This window comes from Ornithorhynchus anatinus, chromosome 4, assembly GCF_004115215.2.
Source record: "Ornithorhynchus anatinus isolate Pmale09 chromosome 4, mOrnAna1.pri.v4, whole genome shotgun sequence".
Lineage (NCBI taxonomy): Eukaryota > Metazoa > Chordata > Mammalia > Monotremata > Ornithorhynchidae > Ornithorhynchus > Ornithorhynchus anatinus.
In genome coordinates, this window is record NC_041731.1 from 47,590,341 (window position 1) to 47,614,525 (window position 24,185).

At 53.4% G+C, this 24,185-nt stretch overlaps 1 protein-coding gene across 1 annotated transcript in view; it reads left to right on the forward strand.

Annotated features, from left to right (window-relative positions):
- Positions 1 to 22,955, forward strand: part of LMX1B (LIM homeobox transcription factor 1 beta) — a 118,749-nt gene extending 95,794 nt beyond the window's left edge. Inside the window, exons 3-8 of the mRNA XM_029062057.2 lie at positions 7,824 to 8,056; positions 10,438 to 10,616; positions 12,237 to 12,314; positions 12,481 to 12,547; positions 15,584 to 15,745; positions 18,333 to 22,955. Of these exons, the coding sequence (XP_028917890.1) occupies positions 7,824 to 8,056; positions 10,438 to 10,616; positions 12,237 to 12,314; positions 12,481 to 12,547; positions 15,584 to 15,745; positions 18,333 to 18,490 (877 nt within the window). The 3' untranslated portion in view covers positions 18,491 to 22,955. The remainder of the gene's footprint in view (positions 1 to 7,823; positions 8,057 to 10,437; positions 10,617 to 12,236; positions 12,315 to 12,480; positions 12,548 to 15,583; positions 15,746 to 18,332) is intronic.
- Positions 22,956 to 24,185: the final 1,230 nt, after the last annotated feature.

Genomic DNA, 24,185 nt, shown 5'->3' on the forward strand with positions numbered 1-24,185 from the left:
GACCCACCAGCCCAAGGGATCAAAGACAGCGGCTTGGGGGAAAGTCTGCTGCAGATGTGGGGATCAGTGCGAGCCTCCAGCACATCTGCGTTTCAAATGTCTGCAGGAAGCACCGGGGTCAGCCCCCCCGCCCGGCATCCTGAAACCTCCAGGAGATGGGGCTGGGGCAGCGGTGACCGCTCGCCCCTTCCCAGCGAGCCCCCGTCAAAACAAGCCCGCCCCCGGCTCCCGGCGGAGCGGGCTCCCAGGGCCGCGCTGGCGCTCACGGGGCCCGGGAGGACCGTCGGCCTCGCGGGAGAGAGGTCAGATGGCTGGGCCGCCCCCAGACCTTCTGGGCCTAAGAGGCGTCCAGTGAGACCCGGGAATCCCGAGGCCTTTCAAGTGTCCCCTGGCCTCTGCCTGACCCTGCCTACACCTTTACTGCGCCTGGAATGATTGACACTCAGTGGGGAGATGCCTCAGGGCAGCGCGGCCTTGTAGTTGCTTCTTCATCAAAGCAGCTGTTTACAGCTGGTTTGAGTTCGATCCCGATAAACAGCCTCCTTTCGGTCTCCAAATAAGAAGCAGCCTAAGCCGCTAATGATAAGGATTTGGAGCTTTGTATAGGGACAATTTCAGAGGTTCAGACAGCCAGCCATCCAGCTTAGCAAGTCAGAATCCTTGATGCTTTCAGCTTAGCGGCTTTTATCTCCTCAAGTGATTGGGATCCAGATTCTTATCCTTGTGGCAGAAGGAATGAGAGTAACATCTTTAGTTGGGATTCAACGCACCACACGGTGAAAGCCTAAGATGTTGTCACACTTTAACTTGGTCATAATCGCTTCAAAGATGGCTCCCACTTCTCCCGGTGGAGTCAGATACCTCAGGGAAGAGAGCATGAGGGCTGCCTCCAGGGGAAGGTGGCACCCAGCTAACCCCATCCTCATTCAACTCACCTCCACCAAAACCAGGTACTGCAATACTCTTCAGTTATGCCTTTCAGACCCATCGTTTGCAAGCAGCAGGACTGAAAACGAGGCTGTTGAGGAGCCGGGAATTACCATTACCCACAGACAGACTGGAGAGGCCAATGGGTGGCTTGGGGACCAACTCTATTATATTGGACTTTCCCAAGTGTACAGTGCTTCGCACACAATATTAAGCACATGGATGCTCAAAAATACCATTGATTGATTATTTGATTGATAGGGAGCCCTCCGCCTGAACCACTCCCCCTTGCCTGCTCCCTGGGGGGCCAATTCATTCAATATTCAGTAGTATTTATTGAGTGCTTACTATGTGCAGAGCACTGTACTAAGCGCTTGGAATATACAATTCGGCAACAGAGAGAGACAATCCCTGCCCAATGGGGCCAGGGTTATGGGGAGGAGGTCTTGTGGGATCTTGTGGGACCCTTTCAGCTCCTAGGCTGCAAGACTTCTGCATAGGCTGCTGGGGGCCCTCAGGACTGGCCGATAGGTCTGTCAGACCCAGATGCAGAAGCCAGAGTGCCAGGGGCTAACTGTACCAAGGCACAGTTTCACCCATAGCACCTGGGTTGGTGGTTGGTTGGTGGTTGGTAGCCCAGGGACTGGCTAAAGGAGCAAAGCCAAACTGAGCCATCATGGAGGGACCTCGACGTCCTCCCCAGGGCGGGACTGGGAACTGGTCGGCCCCGGGCATTGGTCTCTCCTCTGGAAGACCCAGCTCTGCGGCCCAGCCTTCATCCCTCCGGGGCCACATTATTGCGTCCTGTAGAGAACGAGAACCCCCTGAGACTGTCCTCCCCCTACCCATCCCCTGCCTTCCATTACCCAGGTCAGGGCACCAAGAAGGAGGGCTGGGGAACTAAGGGCAGGACCACTCCTTGCTTGGGGGCTGAGGGGGTGGGACAAACTAGGGGATTAGGAGCTGACAAAGGAGGTATTCCACCCAGCAACTGGTGACCCTTCTAACATCTGGGGCCAGGTTGAGCTGGATGGTGGTGGAATCTCATCCCCTCCTAAATTGTAAATTCCTTGAGGACAGGGATCATGCCTACCTATTCTATTGTTGTACTCTCCCAACCGCTTTGTACGGAGATGGAGGAAGAAGTGGGAGGAGAGAAGGATTGAGGTGGGCTGGGGATGCAGGATGGCTACCTAGGGAGGATGGGAACTGGTAGGGGAAAAGAAAGAAGACCGAGAAAGGGGGTGCGGACCCGATTTACGGCTCTGCGGGTCCCAGGGGGCCCCCGTCCCTGCCCCAGTGGACACTCGTGGGTTAAGTTGTTGTTATCTCAGGAGGCCAAACTTGGCATGAGGTTGAAGGGGGAATCAGCCCTCTGCAAAGTGCACCCCTTGTGTCTTCTGGGGCAGGGGCAAGAGCCGGTGCTGGAGCCTGGGGTCTTCTCACTTGTAGCCCCCACTGCAGCGGGGTTCTGAGTGACTGCAACTCTAAAGGAAAAGGCTGGAGTTAAGTCAGCAGCCCAGGGCTGCACCTTCATAATCCTCCTTGTTCCCCGAAAAAGGATTTACTTCTGCTGCCAACTCGTGAGGGACGGCCCCGGCCCGCAGAGATGGTGGCGGGTCCCGGGGAGGGCCGGTTGCTATAGCAGGGAGGCATGCCTGGACCTTCCCTCCGGCCCCACAGAGAATGGCCAGAAAAGGAGCCAAAGGAGAGGAAAATGGGGATTAGCCCCGCAGACAAAGGGAGACAGGAAGATCGGAGTGGGACAAATAGGAATTACAGCCCCAAAATAATGCCAAGGGACTGAAAGGGGAAATAGAGAATCGTGGCTGACAGTGGCTCTGAAAAGCGCAAATGCCACAAAAGGACAATGTGCCGGAGGTGGACAAAGACCACGTCGGGCCCTGGGGAGGCGGCCGGGGTGGGGCTCAGCGTTGCCCGGGCCCCAAGGGTCGGCCACATACAGGGTCTTGACCGGGGCCTCCAGGCAGAGCCAGCACACAAAGCCAGCCCCCTGTGGTGGTTGGATTCGGCAGTTCCAGAAGGGCCCGGGGAGGGACTCTGGGGCAGAAGGTCTGCTGGACCCGGCCCCCATCATAGCCGGGCCTGGCGTGAACCTCACAGCGCAGCTCCCATGATGGGTGGTGGCATCTCAGAGTGGTCCAACAGTTGTGCCTGGCAGTTTTCCTGGTGCCCACCCGGTAGTAGGGAGCAGGCAGTTTTCCTGGCCGAGCCTCATTTTCGGAGCCTCTTCTGGAGGGGACTAAGAGTTTGGCATGGCCAGGGGTGAGGGGAGGGAGTTCCCTCAAATCAGAAATCTTCCCTGCCAGAGGAGGCGGAAACCCACCCCAGCCCCCAGGCCGTCTCCTGCTGGGGCAGTGAGCAGAAATCACCGAAAGAAGAGATTACTCTGTAACTAAGAGCAAATATTTCACCCTGTCTCCCGCCCACCCCCACCCCTCTCGCACCCCACTGTTTGAGACATATGAAATGCTAAGAGACAAAACAGATGAAACATTTTGTTTATAAAGAGTCGGTGTTTTGTTTTAGGTCACGTGCTTTTGCAATATAGATAATAGATGACTCCTCGAGCTCCCAGTGCCTGGTGCAGTAATAACCCTGCAGAGCCTTTCGAGAAGTATTAATAATGGATCGTGTTGATGAGTTTGGAGAAAGTAGCAATCGACCCCCCGCTGCAAAGGCGTTAACACCACACGACGAACACATCTTCCCCCTGCAAATCAGTCGCTAAATTGGTTGCGCTGATGGGTTGGGGCACCGTCGTGCCTGCCACGGAAGTTAGTATGTTTTATACTGGCACCGACCAATTTCCCTCCCCTTGTAATGTTCGAGGTGGAGAGGAATAAACCATATAAATCCCCTTCCCGGGTCGCGCTTGCCAAATGAGAAATAATTTATAAATTCAATTTGAATTCCATTGACACAGAATGGGGAGAGAGGGAGGCAGGAAGAGTCTGGTGCCGAGGGGGCTGGGGGCAAGGGTGCCCACCGGCTGGGAGGATGTTAGGAGGGCGGTTGATCTGTTTTTCTGCCTGTGAAAGTGGGGGCCGCAGCAGTGAGATGCACGCATAGGCCAGGGGCCTACTCCTGGAATCTGAACACATTTTCACCGTGAAAGTTTGGCTCGTGGCACTGACCATTCTGAAGGAAATTCAGACTGAGGCAGACAGAAAAAGCCACGGGGGAAAGAGACAGAGGTAAAGAAGGGAGAGAGGTGAGATGCCACAGAGGAGAGAGGGAGAGAGACAGAGGCAGAGATAGATATTAAGAGTAAAACAGAAGCAGAAACAGGGAGGTAGACAAATTCAGAGAGACAGAAAGAGCAAGAGCTGGAACAGTCTCAGCCCCAGAGAGAGCAAGGTGGCTGCTGACCCCATCTTGGGGAGACCCAAAGCTTCTCTGATGAGGCTCGTCTTCTTGGTTTACAGCTCTGCAAACCAAAGCAGCTTTTTTTGCCCACGATTGTCCTCCCCTCTTCCCCTCCAAACCCCCCAAATAATCACCTCATGTTAATCCATTAGGCTTTTTTAATTGCAGCCATGACTTTATGAATTCAGTTGGAGCTCTTAACTTTTATGGCGGTTTCCGTGTTCCAGAACAGATTAGAGGAAAATTACAGCCGTAATCTGTACAGTGCAATCGTTGGGCTATAAAGAGGGATGGGGGGAGGGGGAGCTGGAGCGGTGTCGCTCCCAAAGGTGGGCAGAGCAGAGCAATATCGCTGGCTTTGTAAATGAAAAATTGTTTTAATTCCCTCCTAGCAGCAATAATTTGATTCTTCATAAATTTTTCCATCAAAGGGTTGTAAGGAAGAGACGCTGTAAAATAAAAATATGTGACAGTGATAGAAGACAGGAGAACAAAGTGGTCAAATGTGGTGGGGGTGGGGAGGAGTGGGCAGGGAGGGGGAAAACGAACCGATCCGGCTGCCGGGACGACAGCCGCTGCCAGACGCTTTACATTTCTCCTTTTTGCTCCCGAGAGACGGACAATGGGCCCTAACCAGCGCGCTTCCGGCCTCTGCCCTGGGGGATGGAGAAGCCAGTGCGGTTGGTTGGGGTTTGGTTGGGGAGGAGGGAAGCATGGGGCGGTGATGGGCAAGGGAACTGAATTCCCCACCATTTTCTGTCCAAGACCTTCCTCATCAGAATTAGGTGGTGGCTGCCCCCTGAGACTGTCCTCCCCCTAACCATCCCCTGCCTTCCATTACCCAGGTCAGGGCACCAAGAAGGAGGGCTGGGGAACTAAGGAAGGGCAGGACCACTCCTTGCTTGGGGGCTGAGGGGGTGGGACAAACTAGGGGATTAGAAGCTGACAAAGGAGGCATTCCACCCAGCAACTGGTGACCCTTCTAACATCTGGGGCCAAGTTGAGCTGGGTGGTGGGGGAATCTCATCCCCTCCTAAATTGTAAATGCCTTGAGGACAGGGATCATGCCTACCTATTCTATTGTTGTACTCTCCCAACAGCTTTGTACACTGCTCTGCACACAGTAAGCACTCAGTAAATACCACTGATTCATTTATTGATTAATCCCCTTTATGCAGATGGAGAAACTGAGAGGCAAAGGGTTAACCCTTAGAGTTAAATTCCCCAGGGCTGAGGATTAAGAAAGATCTCCCAATTCAATCCCCCCTTTTACTGGAGAGATAGAAAGACCATTCCCTGCCAAGGATTCAAGGGATCCCAATCCAACAGACCAGCATTACCCTGATCCCTGGGAAGCCCCCAGATGGGGCCGCGCCCATCCCTCTACCTTTTGCCCATTACCCCTTATCCATTTAACTCTTTACCAGCTTCCCCTAGCCCCTTTTTAACCTACACATTGCCAGAGGTGAGGCAGTGCCCCTCGGCACAATCTCAGAGATGCATCCCACTATCCAAACTCTGACAAGGCCCATTGGGTTCCCACATCAGGCCAGGGTGGTGGGAGGAATTGAAGGCTGTGGCAACAGCTTGGCGGGGAGGAGGAGGAGAAAGAGGAGGAGGAAGAGGAGGAGGAGGAGGAGGAGGAGCAGCCTTGCTTCCCCTTCTTCCAGGGCTGCCATAGCAATCACTGCTGCCACCATGACTGAACTGGCCCATCTTGAGCTATGCCTGGGAGTTTCCAGAGTGGGTAAAATGTCAATTCTGACTGATTGAAACTCTTACATTAAGGCCATTCAGCCAGTGCCACTGCAGTCATCTCCCTCTGAATGGATCCGGTGACAGCATGACCCATCCTGGGGCTGCCGAGAAGTCCTTCAGTGTGGACAAACCTCTGAGGACAGCCCCACCATCAGTGTTTAAGCAACACTGTTTAAGCATCAGATTGGAACAACTAGCGGCTTGTGGGCAGGGAGTGTATCAACCAACTCTGCTATACTGGACTCTCCCAAGTGTTTAGTACAGTGCTCTGCACAAAGTAAGCACTCAACAAATACCATTGATTGATTGCTAACACTTACTAGGCACCTCAGTCTGCTCAGGGAGGCAATTGGAATAAATATACAATAGCTAAAAAGAGTGAGAAACTAGATGTAAACAGTAGTAGTGATATTTGTTGAGTGACCACTGAGTGCATCACAATATACTAAGCACTTGGGGAATGAGACACATTCCCTGCTCACCAGAAGTTTTCACTCTGACAGGGGAGACTGACAAAAATATTTGTTGAAAGCATAATCAGAGTAAGTAATTGGCTGAACAGTTGATTATTTATATGCTGTATATGCAAGTGCGGAGGAAAGAAATAAATGAATTTGTAAATGTTAGAGTTGGCTGTTGAGGTGTTATGATTCAGGGAATTGGGAGTTAATAGAAGAAGACAGGATAGAGGAGGTGGGATTTTAAGGGGGCTTTGCACATGGGGAGAAACCAAGATAGTGAAATGTACAGTACATATTTATTTATTTATTTATATTTTTGTCTGTCTCTCTTTTAGACTGTAAGCTCACTGTGGGCAGGGAATGTGTCTGTTATATTGTGTTGTTCTCTCCCAAACGCTTAATACAGTGCCCTGCACACAGTAAGCACTCAATAAATACAAATGATGGATTGATTGAATATGTAAATTTGGAACAAATAAACAGGTACCTCGGCATAAGTGTGCTGAGAAAGCTAATGGGATGGCCAAGATCGACATCCTTCTTTGATTTGCCTAACATCTCCTCCTGCAACATGTCACCAGACGTGGATAGGGATGGGTTCTCCCCCAGGGGCGGAGGACTAGCCTCAGACCTGGAACCACCCTTCTTTCTACACTTCTTTCCCCTGTGTATGCAGAGAAGGCAGGGCTAACTAGCTACCCCGCTGTCTCTCTCTCTCCCCTCCCCTCCTTGCTGTCCTTTGGCCCCACTTTCATTCTTTCCCTTCCCAGCCCCAGGGAGCTGATGGTTCTGGACTAATCACAAATCCCTCCTCCCTTCCCAGCCGACACCCTGCACTGGGGGAGAGTTCTCTGACTAGGTGTTGCTCAGGTCCAGCCTTGGTGGTCCGTACCTACCCTCCATGCCCACAGTCTCTGAAGGGTCTCTCCTCCATGTACCAAACCATGGCTCAGAAGAAGGCAGGGTGAAGTGGGACAGTGATGTGGCTTTTCTGTCCTCCTTTTCCTGTGAATTTTGACTCTGGATTGGCCCCAGATTCCTCCCTCAGCCCCACCACTCCCAGCTTTCCCTACCCAGGGGGCAAAGACTGTCCTGGAGAAAGCTCCCCACTTCCCATTCCCCAAGCCCTTGATTGGTCATTCCCTAGATAAGCTGGGAGTCAGTGGGGTAAGGGGGTAGGGGAGGTTGCTGAACACCTACTTTCCTGTCTCCCACACCACCCTGTGTCTTATGAGTGTCTTCCTCTCATAACCCATGCCATGCCTCCTCTCTCTCTCTCCCTGCCAGGCTGTTTGCAGCCAAGTGCAGTGGCTGCCTGGAGAAGATTGCCCCGACGGAGTTTGTGATGCGGGCGCTGGAGTGCGTGTACCACCTGGGCTGTTTCTGCTGCTGTGTGTGTGAGCGGCAGCTGCGCAAGGGCGATGAGTTTGTGCTGAAGGAGGGTCAGCTGCTTTGCAAGAGTGACTACGAGAAAGAGAAAGACCTGCTCAGTTCTGTCAGCCCAGACGAATCGGACTCGGGTGAGCCTTCCCCCTCCTGCCCCCCACACTCCTCCCCTGCTCCCACCACCAGCTCGGTCAGGAGCAGTAGAGGAAAGGAAGGTTTCACTGGATGGTAGAGAAATTCCCCACTGGGCTACAGGTTCAGACCCATGCGGACAACTCTCTGCTCCTTCCGGGTCTTCAATCCCCCTTCCTTGAGGGTGTCTAGCAGCTATTAAGTGGGGGTATGGCACTGCAGAATTTTTCAGATGAAAGTTTCTACCCAGGTGCCAACAAGTTTTTGGAGGTTTTTTGAGGTTGTCACCAGCCTTAGCAGGGACCTCTCCTCCCCTGGGCAGGGAGGGGTTGAGGACCTTGGTCATAGAGATGGACAAAAACGTCATCTTTTCCTCTTTGGGAGTTAGCTTTTTGAACAGATGAAGCTGTATGGCCTAGTGGAATGACCATGGGCCTGAGACTCAGAAAACCTGGATTCTAATCCCAGCTCCACCACTCATCTTCTGTGTGACCTTGGACAGTCACGTAACTTCTCTGTGCCTGTTACCTCATCTGTAAAATGAGGATTAAGACTGTAAGCCCTATGTGTCTCCCACCTGATTAGCTTGTTTCTACCCCAGGGCTTAGTACAGTGCCTGGCACAGGGTAGAGTGCTAAATAAATACCATAAAAAAACTTTATAAAGAGAACACAAACCTCACACAAAACCCTGCGTTCAGAGAACTGGCTCTGAGTGGCTCATTGGCTTAATCTCAGCAATAACTACGTATCTCCAAGCTTGTGGGCTGGTGACTGTGAGGGTTGGCAGGGATCAAGAGCTGCAGAGGTTTTCCCGTTCAGATGCCAATCTCCAGCATCCAACTGGAGGGTGGATCCAGTTGAGTCAATCAGTGACTGGAATGTGGGGCGGGGGGAGGTGCAGAACTGTGCTGGCAGGAAGTTCTGAAGTGCCAATGATAGGGATTCCACATTCCCCCAATCTAAGTTGACCCATTCTGTATTTGCCGTGCTCTCAACAGAGCTCAGCTGAAAGTCACAGAAGCTCAGAATGGAATTCAGGAAAGAATTGAGTTCAGCTCCCTAAAACCTTCCCATGGGATCTGCCATCATTCTCTCTAGAAATTTTGGGAGCCGGTGTTCTGGAGTCTCAGGATCCAGTAGGATGTCACATGTAAATTCAGTTGGCTTGATTAAGTTGCCAGTTTTTGAGCAGGCAGTTTTTGAGCAGGCAGCCCAGACCCATTGCTTTCCACTCGTCCTTTTCCCTGATTTCCCCTGAGATCTGAGGGGTGTGGGGGAGTAATATTGTTCCCAAGTAATGGGGTAATGAAACTTCTCTGGTTTTGCAGAACTATCCTCCAAGGCCCCTGAAAAGATAGAACAAAAAGGTCGATTGTATCAGGACCGAACACTCCAATTTCTGATCCTTCCTGGTTTAGGGCTGCAATCCCAGTCACTGCTAGGGGTGGGAGAATCATGGACTGGGTCCCTCTCCAGGATCCTTCGGTCTCTCATTTACCTAACCTACCCTTCCCAGCCTGGGCCCTTGGGAACCAGCGTCCCTGTTCCTCTCCCTGTTTCTGTATGCCTGCTCCGGCCCCTACAGCTCATCCAGTGAGGTTTTCCAAGGCAGTGGAAAGAGCACGGGCTTTGGAGTCAGAGGTCATGGGTTCAAATTCCGGCTCAGCCACTTAGCTGTGTGACTTTGGGCAAGTCACTTAACTTCTCGGTGCCTCAGTTACCTCATCTGTAAAATGGGGATTAAGACTGTGAGCCCCACGTGGGACAACCTGATTCCCCTATGTCTACCCCAGCGCTTAGAACAGTGCTCTGCACATAGTAAGCGCTTAACAAATACCAACATTATTATTACATTATTACCTCTTTTACCCCAGTGGTGCTTCTGGCCCTGCACACCTAGAAGTGCCCAGAGAACAGCTTTTTTGTCTCTGCCAGAGCCTCAGCTGCTAGCTCCTGGGCCACACTCACCTCCAGTCTGACGTCCGAGTAGTTCGGCCCAGGCTGGAGACAGTGATGCTGGCTGGGGCATTGGAATTCCAAGCTATGTAGTTGTGTGGAATGTGAACCTCCCTGTTCCACCCTCTCAGGGTAGAAATCAACCATCAGCAGTGACCCACAGCCCCACGGGGGACCACTGAATGCCACTTACTCAGGTGTGGTCTGGGTCCTGGAGTGGGTTGGGAATTTGGCTGGGGGTTGGAGGGAGTGGCATGCCTCCTCACCACCTCGATGAGAGGTGGTAAGGGGCAGAAATGAACTCGCCCACCCCAGGGTAACCGGTTATGTGGCTTGCCCCGAGATGCCACAGCCAAATAGAGGCCAAGACTGGCCTGGATTGCAGAGTCTCCCCATTAACTGTGTATTCTTTCTACTGCCCCCAGTGAAGAGTGACGACGAGGATGGGGACGTGAAGCCCACAAAGGGCCAAGCCAGCCAGGGGAAGGGCAGCGATGATGGGAAGGACCCCCGGAGGCCCAAGCGGCCACGGACAATCCTCACCACGCAGCAGAGGAGGGCGTTCAAGGCCTCTTTCGAGGTCTCCTCCAAACCCTGTAGGAAGGTGGGTCTTGGTGCCACATCCTTCCCCTCCCGGCTGCATGCATTTCCCCCACTGAGGGCAGTTGGGGAACAGGGGCCAGGGTGGGCCTAGGGTGCGGGTGTCTCCCAGCCCATCCCCTCACCCGGCCCTAGCAGCAAGACCCTGGGAAAATGTGGAACTCGGGCTGAAGTGGAGTTTTCATTTTCATTCACATTCTTGCCGGCAGCCTGATTTCTTGCTGGCTTTGAGATTCACAGGCAGCGTGGCTTAGTGAAAAGACAATGGGCTTGGGAGTCAGAGATTGTGGGTTCTAATTCCGGGTCCTCCACTTATCAGTTTGTGATTTTGGGCAAATCACTTAACTTCTCTGTGCCTCAGTTACCTCATCTGTAAAATGGGGATCAAGACTGTGAGCACCACATGGGACAACCTGATTATCTTGGATCTACCCCAGTGCTTAGAACAAGCACCTAACAAATACCATTATCATTACTATTATTACTGGTCTGTTTCCTGGGGCAGCTTTGCTGACTCTTGAGGATGAGATCCAGCCTCACCTGAAGCTCAAGCTGGCACTTTATCCCCCCAAAGCTGAACCAGGGAGGAAGCAGTGTGTCTCTTTATCCTCATTCTGACCAATTATTCTCCCCACCTGTCCATTCCCAAACAGAAGCACAATACATCTACCTATCTTGGGGCACATCTCTAGACGGAGACTGAGGAATTCCAATTGCCTGGTGTTACCAGGGAAGCAGCCTGGTCTAGTGGGAAAAGGACCAGCCTGCGAGTCAGGGTACCTGGATTCTAATCCCGGGTGCTGTGTGACCTTGGGCAAGTCACTTCACTTCTCTGTGCCTCAAATATCTCATCTGTAAAATGGGGATTAAGACTGTGAGCCCCATGTAGGACAAGGACTGTGTCCAAACTGATTAACTTTTATCTATCCCAGTGCTTAGCACAGTGCCTGGCCCATCGGGGCTCAGTGGAAAGAGCCCGGGCTTGGGAGTCAGAGGTAATGGGTTTGAATCCTGGCTCTGTCACTTGTCAGCTGTGTGACTGTGGGCAAGTCACTTAACCTCTCTGTGCCTCATTTACCTCATCTGTAAATGGGGAATAAGACTATGAGCCTCACGTGGGACAACCTGATTATGCTGTATCTACCCCAACGCTTAGAACAGTGCTCTGCACGTAGTAAGTGCTTAACAAATACCCACATTATTAATAGTAGTAAGCACTTAACAAATACCTTAAAAAAACCAACCCATTAGCCCCCATAATGGACCGGGGCAATGGGATGTGGAAGGGAAAACCCACTGTGGAGAAAAACAGTGAGAGACAGCCTCCCTTCTCTTAGTGTAAAGAACATAGGCTTGGGAGTCAGAGGACGTGGGTTCTAATCCCGGCTCTGCCACTTGTCTGCTATGTGACCTTGGGCAAGCCACTTTACTTCCCTGTGCCTCAGTTACCTCATCTGTAAAATGGGGATTAAGACTATGAGTCCCACATGGGAGAACTAATTGCCTTGTATCTACCCAGTGCTAAGAAGAGTGGTTGGCACATAGTAAGCACTTAACAAATACCATAATTATGATTATTATTACCCCCATAAAAATGGATTGTTTCCCAAATCTCTTGGTCCAGGTCAGAGAAACACTGGCAGCAGAGACGGGGCTCAGCGTCCGAGTAGTCCAAGTCTGGTTTCAGAACCAGAGAGCAAAGGTGAGTCACCTGCTCCCTGCTCCCAAACCATATCTGGCCAATTTCTGGGACTGCTGGGGCTGGGGTTCGAGGGGAGGAGATTGTGGGGGCGGTGGGCAGGGACTGCAGTACCCCCCACCCACACCTCATACCGCAAGCTAATGCTATTACTCTTCCCTGGGCCCAGATGAAGAAGCTGGCAAGGAGGCACCAACAGCAGCAGGAGCAGCAGAACTCCCAGCGGTTGGGCCAAGGTCGGTGTGCATGGGGGTTCGGGGATTAAGGGGTGTCAGATTAGGGGAGGAGGTGGAAAGATCCCTAGGAAAGGTCTGGGTCTGCCTGCTTTGTTCCACCCAGATGTGGGTAGGACTTGAGGGACAGGGGAGAGGTTTGAAAGTAGTAAGGAGGGGGACTCTCCCTCCTCTGCCCCCACAGGCAGTTCTCTTAACTTCCTGTGGGTCTCCCAATTGTCCAGGCTGGGTGCTTTTTGAACTAGGATGGGCAATGGAAAGCAATTTAGAAACTGGAATTCTACATGAGGTTTCCCTGAAGCCTGCCCACTCTTAATTATCCAGGAGTTTGTGGATTATCCAGGCCCCTTGCTGCTTTCTCCCTATCATTCCCTCTGGCTCCCTGACCTTAGCCATTGCCTGTCCATAACATGGCAGATGACAGCTGAAAGAGTGTCATCTGCCATGGTTCTAAGACTCTTCCCCAGGGGTCTCTACAGATTGGAGGGAGAAAGTGCTTTGAGATTCTCCCACATTGTCCTCCCCAGTGTCATTGAGATTGTTGGCTGTAGAGCACAGTGTAAAGCCAAGTCAGGGCAAAGCTGTCCACAACCCACAGGTGTCACCACCACACTCCCTGGGCCGGGCAGCTGGGACTTCCCAGACCTGCTGCTCCTTCAAGAGAGTGGAACTCTGGGCCTGCCACTGGACGGGCCCCTGAAGAGGGGCAGCTTCTCTTCCAGGCACCCTCATCTGTGAGTCTGTGAGGGCCACCCAGTGTCTGTGAGGGCCATCCAGCCTCTGTGAGAGCCACCATGTCTGTGAGGGTCACCTAGCCTCTGTGAGGGCCTCCCGGCATCTATGAGGGCTGCCCAGAATAGGACTGCCCAGTTGGGGCACCCATAGACACGGGGATGGGGCCAAGGACTGTGGGTAGGCAGTGGGGGGGGCAGGGTCACCCAGCCACAGGCCAAGCTAGGAATGAGGGGCTGGGGACAACAGGGATCTACCATGATTGAGATAAGGCTACAGAGAAACCTGTCCCTGCCCACTATGGGCTCCAAGGAAACTTCCTCTCTTGATTGCCCAGAGGGCATTTCAGGAGAAAGTCAGTGTGTCCAGGACAAGGGACTGATTGGCTGCCCAGGTCCGAGCTCAGGGTACGAGCTCCTCCATCCCACAACCCACTTGCTAGCGCTGAGAAGCAGTGTGGCCTCAAGGGAAGATCCCAGACCTGAGGTCTAATGCCAACTCCACCACTTGTCCGCTGTGTGATCACATGCAAGTCACGTAACTTCTAAGGGCCTCAGTTTCCTCATCTGTAAAATGGGAATTAAGTACCTGTTCTCCCTTCAACTTAGACTCGAGCCCCATGAGCAACAAAGACTGTCGAACCTGATTAACCTATATCTATCCCAGCGACTGATACTGTGCTTGGTGCCTAAGAAGCACATAACAAATACCACAATTGTTATTTTTATTATCTCAGAAGTGAAACACCAGGGCCTCCGATTTGGTTTGACAGTCAGAAGCCGAAAATCCAAGGTGTCCGTGGAGCCCAGGAGTTGGTGTGACCCAGCCTAGTTCTCTCAGCGGGGAGGGCGTCGGACCCCTGGGGCTCAGCGGGAGACTGTGGTTCTCTCTGTTCTTCCCTCTAGACTGTAAGCTCACTGTGGGCAGGGAATGTGTCTGTTATATTGTTATGTTGTACTCTCCCAAGCCCTTAATACAGTGCTCTACACACAGTAAGCACTCAATAAATATGATTGACTGACTGACTGGCTGACTGACTGACTTTCTGTTGCTGGGGGACCCTCAGTAGGATGGAGGGGAGCAGAGGATCTAGTGTCCTGGGGTGGGAGGGGTGGCGTGGGAGGGACCAGACACCCTCCGAAGGGCCTGTAGTTTTCCGATCTGGAATTCTTCAGGATCTTAGAGGACCAAACCAGAGGAAGCATGGTGTAGTGGATAGAGCACGGGCCTGGGAGTCAGAAGGTTCTAATTCCGGCTCCACCACTTACTTGTTTGCTGGGCAATTCACTTTATTTCTCTGTGCCTCAGTTACCTTATCAGTAAAATGGGGATTGAGACTATAAGCCCCACGTGGGACAGGGACCCGATTTGCATGTACCCACCCCTCCGCTTAGTACAGTGCCTGGCACATAGTAAGTGCTTAACAAATACCATAATTATTATTATGCTTATTATTAGGAAAGAGTTGAGTTTAACCTAAGAAACACCTTGCCACTCCATCAATCAATCATTTGTATTTATTGAGTGCTTGCTTTTTTAATGGTATTGAAGTATTTACTATATATCAAACACTGTTTGAAGCTCTGGGACAGGTACAAATTTATTAGGTTGGACTCAGTCCCTGTCCCACATTGAGCTCAAAGGCTTACTGTGTACAGAGCTCTGAATTAAGTGCTTCAGAGAGTACATTGTAACAGAGTTGGTAGACACGTTCCTTGCCCACATCGAGTTTTCAGTCGAGAGGATAAAACTGGAACCGCAGTCTAGAGGATAAAACCGGAACCGAGGTCTGAGGAAGGATATGCAGGCTCCATCCATGGAGATCTTTAGTTAGGGAACTCAACCACTGCCTGGATGGGTTAATCATTCACCTCCTTGAAGGCAAAGGACTGAACCCATTAACCTGTTGGGGGTCTTTCAGGTCTTTTAGAGACCTTTTCCTTCATGTGCAAGCAAAGTAGCTCGTAACTTATGTATCGCTATGGGAATGATGATGAAAATACAATGCCAAGTTTTGGGTCAGGATCCCTACAAAGTACCCCTTTTGAGCCACTCTTTAGGGCTCTTCAGTGAAAGAAAGTTGCTTTCTTGGTGTGGCCGAGAGCAGAGCAGGATGGGCTATGGGGAGGAGTCAGTCCTCTTTGACTTCAGCCCAGTCCCACCCAGAGTTCTGCAGCTGGGCCTCACTCCAGCTCACTCCCATCTGGACCAGTGCCCTGTGGCTCCGCTATGAGCAGGAGGGGACTAGAGGAAGCAGGAGACGGTGAGGTCATGGCCCTGGGTCAGGCTCCCCTGTTCTCTCCACAGAAGTCATGTCCAACCGCATGGAAGGGATGATGACGTCCTACACTCCCCTGGCCGCTCCCCAGCAGCAGATTGTCGCCATGGACCAGAGCAGCTACGGCACAGACCCCTTTCAGCAGGGCCTCACCCCTCCTCAAATGCCAGGTGACCACATGAACCCCTATGGTAAGCCTCCTTGCCCCGCTAACCCCTTGCTGCGGCCACAGCTCCACCCTGCGCTGTCTTGGCCAGAACCCCAACCCGAGGCCTTATCTCCATGCCCACCATAGCCTGGCTAGAAGAAACTGAGTCCTGCAGGCTACTCCTCCTCTGACAGTAGACTGTTGCCTGGACACTTGGGAAAGGAGTCCCGATCCCCCAGCGACACACACAAACCACCATGCTCTTTATGCTCAGAGGTGTTCCCACCCTGAAGGAGCTGGAATCAGTGACCTGTGACCTCTACAGTTCCCCCCCACCCCCTGCTCCTGGAATGGGTAGTCACCATCGCTTCCCAGTGCTTGTCAACTATGCAAATGAGCACAAGCCTGGGGTATTAGAGAAATCAAGCAGAAGGCCCCAAAACTTGAGACCTAGCTGTGCCTCACCTCTCTCTCCCCGGATCGCGCCTCCATGGGACCAGGCCTAGGGAAACTCTGGGCGGGGAGGGGCCAGGCAGACCCAGGTAAAATGATAGAGGATGGGAAAAGTGGTCTCATCCCAGTGACTGGGGAGCGGAGGGAGCAGGGGAGATGGGGTGGTCGGCGCAGACATGTTACCGATCTGTGGCTTCTGGCAAAGTGGTTGCATTGCTGGAGAAAACAGAGAGAATCTTGCCTGGCCTCCCTATGAAAATTCACCCCACCTATATCCAAGAGCATGCCCAACCCTCATGACTCTCCCAGTCCATCAGGCTAAGCTGCAGCTGAAGGGGCTGTGATGCAGGCAAAGACCACCCCCCATTCTCCCCAGTAAAATGCGCTCTGAAACCTTGTTGTCTTGCCCACTCCACTTGTCCTCCTTCCAGGCAGGAAAGGTCAGGGTCAGCTTATCTAGCTGTCTAGTATGGACCCAACTGCCCAGGTAGAGAGCACGGGACAGCAGATCCAGCTCAGGCTCCCAGGGCTGACAGGGGCTTCCACAAAATCCTAGTAAAATCCAGGATGAGGGACTTGGGGGGCGGATAGCGCTCTCCTCCACCCTCTTCAGAAAGACCCCTGGGTGGAGATAGGGCACAGCAGACTGTCTTCTATATTGCCCATCCTCAGGGATGCCTCAAGGTCCTTGCTGAGTCACCAACGAGGGGGTCTGTCTCTGGCACTCTCTGGACAGGCAGTGGCAGTGGCAGGGGCTGAACCAGTGGAATTCTGACTCTGGGCTTGGCACTCCCGGTCACAGATGTTGCATGGAGGAGGGAAATTATAAATGAGTGTTCGGTTTAGGTGACCCTAAGAAAAGAAGCAAGTGTATCCCAGGTGCTTGGGGTTCCCACTAGCAAAGTGCAGGGCCCCAAGTAATGCAGCTCAGCACCCTGCCCCCTTCCAGCAGCATCCCCGTTGGCAGGCTGAAGAAAAGGCGAGTTTGTGGTCCCTGTGCCTTAATGCTGCGAGGGCTCTGTCCTGCCTTGGGCCCCTGCCTAGCTGGACCAGGGATAGGAGATGTTGCCTTCCTCCATCTCATCTGAGGGGGAAGGAGAGGTCGAGTCTATTCCTTAACCCTGTCCCCTACTCCCCAGTTGCTGTACATTTGGATGCCATGAGCGGGATGGGGCAGGGTAGACCGGGACAGGACAGGCCGATTTCCTTGGGGCTTATGAACTCCCCAGCGTTCACCGCCTCCAAGCCTAAGTGCCCGACTCTCTGAGCCCAGTATGTCATTACCGCTGTGGGTATCCAGCTGAGGGGGAAAGCCAGTGCTGTCATCCCAGTTTCATCTGGCCAATGTTTCCGACAAGGTCTAGGAGCTTCCCAGCAGGGTTTTAAAAGAGCTCGGAGTTTCTCCCAGTGAGGGTGTAAGGACCCCAACTTGGGACTTTCTGATCTGTTGGCTCTTGGAAACCTGTCTGTCACTCTCGCTCACTGTCACCTGCTTTGGTCCGAAATCCAAGCCCCTTTTCATCCTTATCCACATAGTGAGCAGTCAGCAACCCTTCTGGAAAAGGAAATGTCTGGAAGGGCAAGGGATGGGCAAGGAACAACTTCCTGGCAGTGAGGGAAACCAAGATGAGTCAATACTCCTTCCTAACAATGGGGGATTGCTAGGCTTGATGGCATGCCACTTTCTGTCTGCGGGCATCAGGGATTGGCGTGGCCCCATTTCCCGGCAGAGTGGAGGACCGAGGTTTGGCAACAGATCGCTTCTGGGTGACTGAACTCCCTGCTTTTCTTGTCCATCCCTCTCTCAGAGTTCTGGAGAGGCAAGAGTCCTTTCTTAATCAATCAATCGGTGGTACTTATTGAGAACTTAGTGTGTTGCAGAGCACTATACTAAGTGCTTGAGAGAATATAGTAGCCTGACTCTGAGGATGAGCAGACCTGTTCCCTGCCCACAAGCAGCGTACTGTCTAGAGGGGAGAAAGACATAAAATAAATAAGTTAGAACCTAGACTCCCTTCTCTCCCTCTTTCCCTCCAAACCCCAGGTTATGGGCCCTTCCTGAGCTCATCCCATCCATCCTCCTGCCTCTAAGCAGGCCCACTTCCCTCACTTTCTGGTTCTCAGCCCATCACGCCCCTGGGACACGCTGGCATTTAACAAATGCATCTGGTCCACAGGGAACGACTCGATTTTCCACGACATCGACAGCGACACCTCGTTAACGAGCCTGAGCGACTGTTTCCTGGCCTCCTCGGAAGTGAGCTCCATGCAGGCGCGGGTGGGGAACCCGATTGACAGGCTGTACTCTATGCAGAGTTCGTATTTCGCCTCCTGAAAGTGAGAGCGAGTGGGAGAGAGAAAGGACCCGCCCGCCCGTCCTCCTGCCCGCCGGCCCGCTCCTCGCTCACAGTGACTGCGTCTCCAGTGCAAACTCGACAGCCATGCGGTGCCCCGGTGCCCCGCCCCGCCGGCCCTACCAGACACTTCTCCCCCGGGGGAGGCTGAGGCAGAAGCAGCAACTCTCTCTCCCCACTCCTCGGCCCCTCCTCGGCCCAGAGTCTCCAGGTTCCAGCCGGATGGCGGCCCACGGGGATCCCTCAGCCGCCACGCCGGAGCCTCTGGTTGGTGTCCGTTCGGGGTTTCCCTGGCTGGGTGGCTGTTTTTTAAAGACCTCATTGTTGTAAAGGAACAAAACAGACTTGATGGAAAGTTAGACCTCGCCCTTCCACTCTCTCTCCCTCCTCTAATCTCCTCATTGTCTATTTCTTCCCATTCTCTCTCTCTGTCTCTCTCTCCTCCTGTTTCTTTCTCACCCTCTTTCTCTCCCACTCTCTTTCCCTAAAATTTTATATTTTTTCTAAAGGGCCCTGCTAGTGACCTCAGTGGTGACCACCGACCAATAAACTAAGAAACTGGAAGCCTCTCCCCCTCCCCTTTCTGACTGCATGACCCAAAGCGATGTTGTGGACTTTTGCCATTTGAACTGTGAGAAGTTATAGTAGCTGTGACATCCAGCATTGGGTTCCTCTCTACACTTCCTTTTCTTCATAACTCTAGCCCAGCTCACTAGTTTCTAGGCCATGGACTGTAGGATATTTAGGAAACTGGTAAGGGTGCAACATGTGGAGAAGACTTAAAATGGTCTATGTTGGAGTGGCGAAGGCTGCGTGGCAGGGCCAGGCGTTGAGGCTGCTAAAGAGCTGAAAGTATTAAAAAACCAAGGTGCTTAAAAGACACAAAGCTTCATTACCAAAAGGAGATACCACCAGTGTGCTATCTTTCTGTGGGCCTGGGGAGAGACTTGGTGGGAAAGCTGATTGGCAGAGAGGGGGCATCCACCAGGGGCATCCACCCTGCCTGTCAGTGTGGGTCTCGCATGGTGCGGAGATGAGGAACCCATGGTCCAGCCAGGCCGGTGCTCTCTCCACCTTGGGCCTGGGCTTCTCATCCTCCCTGGGGAAGCCCCACTCTGCATGGGGAGGGGTCTGGCACGGTGGGCAGCCGACAGGCTTCATCTACCCCTCTCCCTGAGGTTGTCTCCTGGAAGGCTGCCTGCACAGTGGAAAACAGCTACCGGGAAGGGGAGGGCTAGAGAGCCGACAGCAGCTGCCATCCTCCCGAAAAACCCAGAATTGTGAGTCACCTGGCCCGGGCCTGCTTGAGGCTGGAGGAACCAAAGCAGAAGGAGCTCAGGGGTGGGAAAGCTTGGACGGAGAGGGCAAGATCCAGTCGAGCAGTCGGTCCCAGGCCTGGAAAAGCAGCCTCTGGCAGGATGACCGCACCACTGATGGCAAATGCCAACTTACCCTTTTCCCTGGCCCTGCTGTCTTGCCTGGCTCTGAGTGGCACTGGCCCTGGGCTGGTGGAGGGACTCAGTGGGGCTCCGGTAAGGGAAAGGGGGAACTGTGTCCTCTTGGGTTTCATTTGCATTTGATGCATCTCCCTCCAGACCCAGTCCTTCCTGGGACCCAAACATTATAGCCTGAGCAGAGTCACGTGGGCATGATGACGGATGGTGAGAGCCACCTAACCAGATCCGGGGAGCTGGCTGGGGAAAGGGTGGCCTGCTGGGGAGCTGCAGGGGCGACAGACAACCCCTACCAAATTCCTACCCAGTTAGCTCATCCTGAGCCCAGTGGTTAGAGAGTCCTGGCGGAGCATTGGGGGAGGAACAGCAGGAGGAGATCAATCAATCAGTGGCATTTATTATGTGATTACTATGTTCAGAGCACTGTACTAAGCACCTGGAAAAGCATGATAGAATTGAAAGATATGCTCCCAAGCCATAATGAGCTTACAACCTAGAGATCGTCCCAGACCTCAAGGGCTTGGCAGAGTCATGAGGGAGACAGGAAGGAAATCCAAGCACAGCCCATAGTAGGGACCCAGGGACAGAGGTAGACAGATGGAGGGAGGGTGGGAGAAGACCCAGACCTGCCCCAGAGGTCCCAACAGAACGGACAAAGCTAGCAGCCCCTAGCAGCCCAAGAAGGTCCCTGTCCTGACAACTTGCTGCAATTGTGTGGGCAGCATGTTTGAGGGATGAGGCTGGGGATGGCTTTGCCCCAGGGGTCGAGGAGAGGCAAGGAAGGGGGCCAGGTCCCTGCAGAGCTCCAGGGCAGGGCAGGTGGCCATGACCATGTGCCCATGAGGAGGCAGCAGCGGTTGAAGCGATGGTCAGGGCTGCTGGGGTTGGAAGGTTTGGAGATAGCCTTGGTGCCATTTACAAACAAAAAACACCCGCAGGTTACATGAGTAGTGACCCTGCCCCCGCCAGGCATGCAGAAAGCTAGCTCTGTCTCCCGGGGGCCAAGGTTCATTAAAGCAAAATAAATGTCACCGTTATTTGGAGTGAGGAGGGTCCCCAGGGAGGGTGATCATTGTGGTTTTAACCCGAGGCCTGCAGTCAGAGATTATAAAGTCACCTTTGACCTTTTTGATTTGGGTTTACTCTTGTATAGTCAGGGGAAATGTCACCGATCAGGCGCAGGCAGAGCATGCATAATGGACTGTGTCCACCCCTCCGAGCCCCCCGCACCCCGCCTCTCTCTCCCCTCCCCCCGGTTCCCCACGGGACAGCCCTGGCATCGATGGCCCCTGCGGGACTTGGGGAGCAGAGGTCACATGGCAGTTTATTACCCCCAACTCACCGTGATCATTCTCGCCAAGAAATTAACCCCGCGTCGGTCCCCATCCATCACGGGGATGCGTCGCTGCCCGTCAATCATGCTAATTTGGCGAGGAGTGGAACATCGTTAGGGCAAAGCCCTGGCGAGAGGCAATTGAGTGAAAAATGATTAATTAGGGATCGAGCTGGGCGCCTGGTTGCAGAGAGGAGGTAATCGTGATAAGTGGCAGCCGGGCAGAGCTTGTGGGGGAGGGGATGGGCATTGGGGGCATCGATTTTCTTCCCAAGATGGTGGGGTCACAGGCGGGTTTGCAGCCTTCATTGAGCAGGTACTCTGGCCCTGGATTGCCTGCCATCGGAGCCCCGTTGCCACTGCTGCCATGGCACCGCCGCCACCGCAAATGGGTTTCCCTCGGGCCTGGTCTTTCCCTGCTCTGCCCCAGCACCTCTCCCCACACCAAGCACAAGAGCTGCTCTCCCCCAGTTGCTCTGTCTCTGCCTTATGGGCTCTCTGTGGGCCAAGGAGAGGGGAGATCTCTGCTGCCTCCCTGTGCCCTGCCTTCCTGCTTGCCCTTGCCTCTTTTCTGCTGAGGGCTTGGAACCCCTGTGGGGTGATGTGGTGAGCACAGCCTGGGGCCTGGGATGTGACCTGCCAGGTTGGGTGGCCCTAAAGAACAAGTCCTATCAGTATCCAGTCCAGGCTCTAGGGCCTGTTTCTCTTCCTCCTCCTGCTCCTCCTCCTCCCTGGCCCATCCCAGCACTGAGGGAGACCCTTTCTATTCCCACTCCCGTGACTTTATAGGGCCCTGCCTGCCTGCCTGACTGTCATGAGGACTTGGGACAAGGACTCCCACTCCTCTCTCCTTGCTCCTCAACCTCCCCTCTCCACCTGTGGTAGACCAATGTCTTGGCAGATCCCTCCTCGCCCCCTCCCTTTCTCACCCCACCCTCCCAGGGTGCAAGCTTCTAGGGGCCAGGGAGGTGGTGAGGCGCTGTCGCCTGGGTTCCAAGGGATTCTCATAGGAGACCCTGGAATGCGTCTCCCCTGTCCTGGGTCCCCAGATCCTGGGCGAGGGACCGAGGGACCCACGGCTCCCGGAGCTTGCCCCTGAGGAGAAACGGGATCAGGAAGCCCCTGGTAGGTGTCTTGGGGCAGGCCGGCAGATGTCCCGGGAGAACGCACAAGCCTCGTTGGGTTGGAGCAGCGACTGTGAAGGGACTTTTTGGGCAGTGGAAGGTTATGTTTCTGAAGAACATCTTTTTTTTTAGCTGTTTATGGCTGTATTCCTTGTATATTTATATATTCTGTATTTATGTTACCAAAATGTAGTATTTTGTAGCTGTCTGTTCCAATTTGTTTAACTTGTACAAACGCCGACTCCCTCCTCCCCACAACCGTTCACCTTCACCGTAGCTCCTCCTCCTCCTCCCCTTTGTCCTCCTCCGTTGTCGTCGGTAACGAGCCGCCACGTGGGTGCGTAGGCCGGACTTTTATTTAATTACTTGTCATCGTTAAATTATTTATTAGCGTTTTTAAATCTCATTCCCTCTGTTCATTTCCCGCGGCCGAGCTCTCATCCTTCACGCTCATAACTTTGTGCTTCTTCCCGTAAAAAAAAGGAAAAAAAAAGATGACACGAGTATATTTGTAAATAAAAGCAACCTGTACACAGCCACGGTGTCTCCTTCTAGGAAGGGGCGTTTGGGAGAGGGGAGAGGAGGTCACCAGGGAGCAAACGGCATCCTGATCCACCAGGGTGTACGAGTTGGGGGCCGGGGTTGGTGGGGAGGAAGCATCGAGGGAACATGGTGAGGGAGCCGAGGGGGGAGAGGTGTCAGGGAGTGGTTGGGAGTCAGGCAATCGTGTTTACTGAGCACTCATTGTGTACAGAACACTGTACTAAACTCTTGGGAGATTACAATGCAACAATTAACAGACACATTCCCTGCCCATAAGAGTTTACAGTTTAGAGGGGGAGGCAGACATTAATATAAATATAAAAATTACAATAAATGTATAATAAATTGGAGTCCGCAATGACTTCATGGGCCAATCCTCAAGGCGACCAGTTTGCAGCAGGCCTGGCTCCAACTCCACCTGAGGGTGAATGGGTTTTGGGCGCTCAATGGGGAGGGAATTCGGAAAGCTGCCTCCTCCAGGCTCTGTTCTCCCTATTCTCTTCCCACCTCCAACTTGCCCAAGGTCACCTAATCAACTCGCAGACGGCTACATTCATAGGAACGACCCACCCCCAAGCTCCCTGACCCCCGGCCAAAGGTAGGGAGCGACTGGGGTGTGGGTGAGGGACAATAGTTTAGTCCTCCCCGTAATGGGGGGACGACGACATAGAGATGGTCCTGCTCCTCCCTTCTTTTCTCCCTTTCTAACTCATTCATTCATTCATTCATTCGATCGTATGTATTGAAGGTTTACTGTGTGCAGAGCACTGTATTAAGCCCTTGGGAAAATACAACTCGGTTAATCACTCGGGGTGGGGAGTAGGGGATCTCTCGGGAATGAAATGACTTCTGGAGGACTCTGCTAGCCCGGAGAGCCAGCTCCTTCTGTGAGTGGATGGGAGAGTTCAGGCTGGCGGGGGAGGGGAGTCCAGGTCTCCCTCAGGGGACCGGAGAATTTCAGGGACCACCCCCCTACCCGTGATGAATGTTCCCAGGGGAGGGAGGAGGGCCGGGGGAAGGCCAACAGGTGTCCTGGGATTTTCTCCCCGAGGACAGGGACTGGGGTTCGGTGCGGGCAGCGGAGCGGGCCGGGGGTGGGAGGGGATGGATGGATGGATCCGGCCGCAGCTGGAGGAGATAAAGGGCGGCCGGGGCCGAAGGGGTAGGGGGCAGGGCAGTCGGTTTGCAGGAGTCAGGGCAAGGGGTCTGCACCTGGACACCT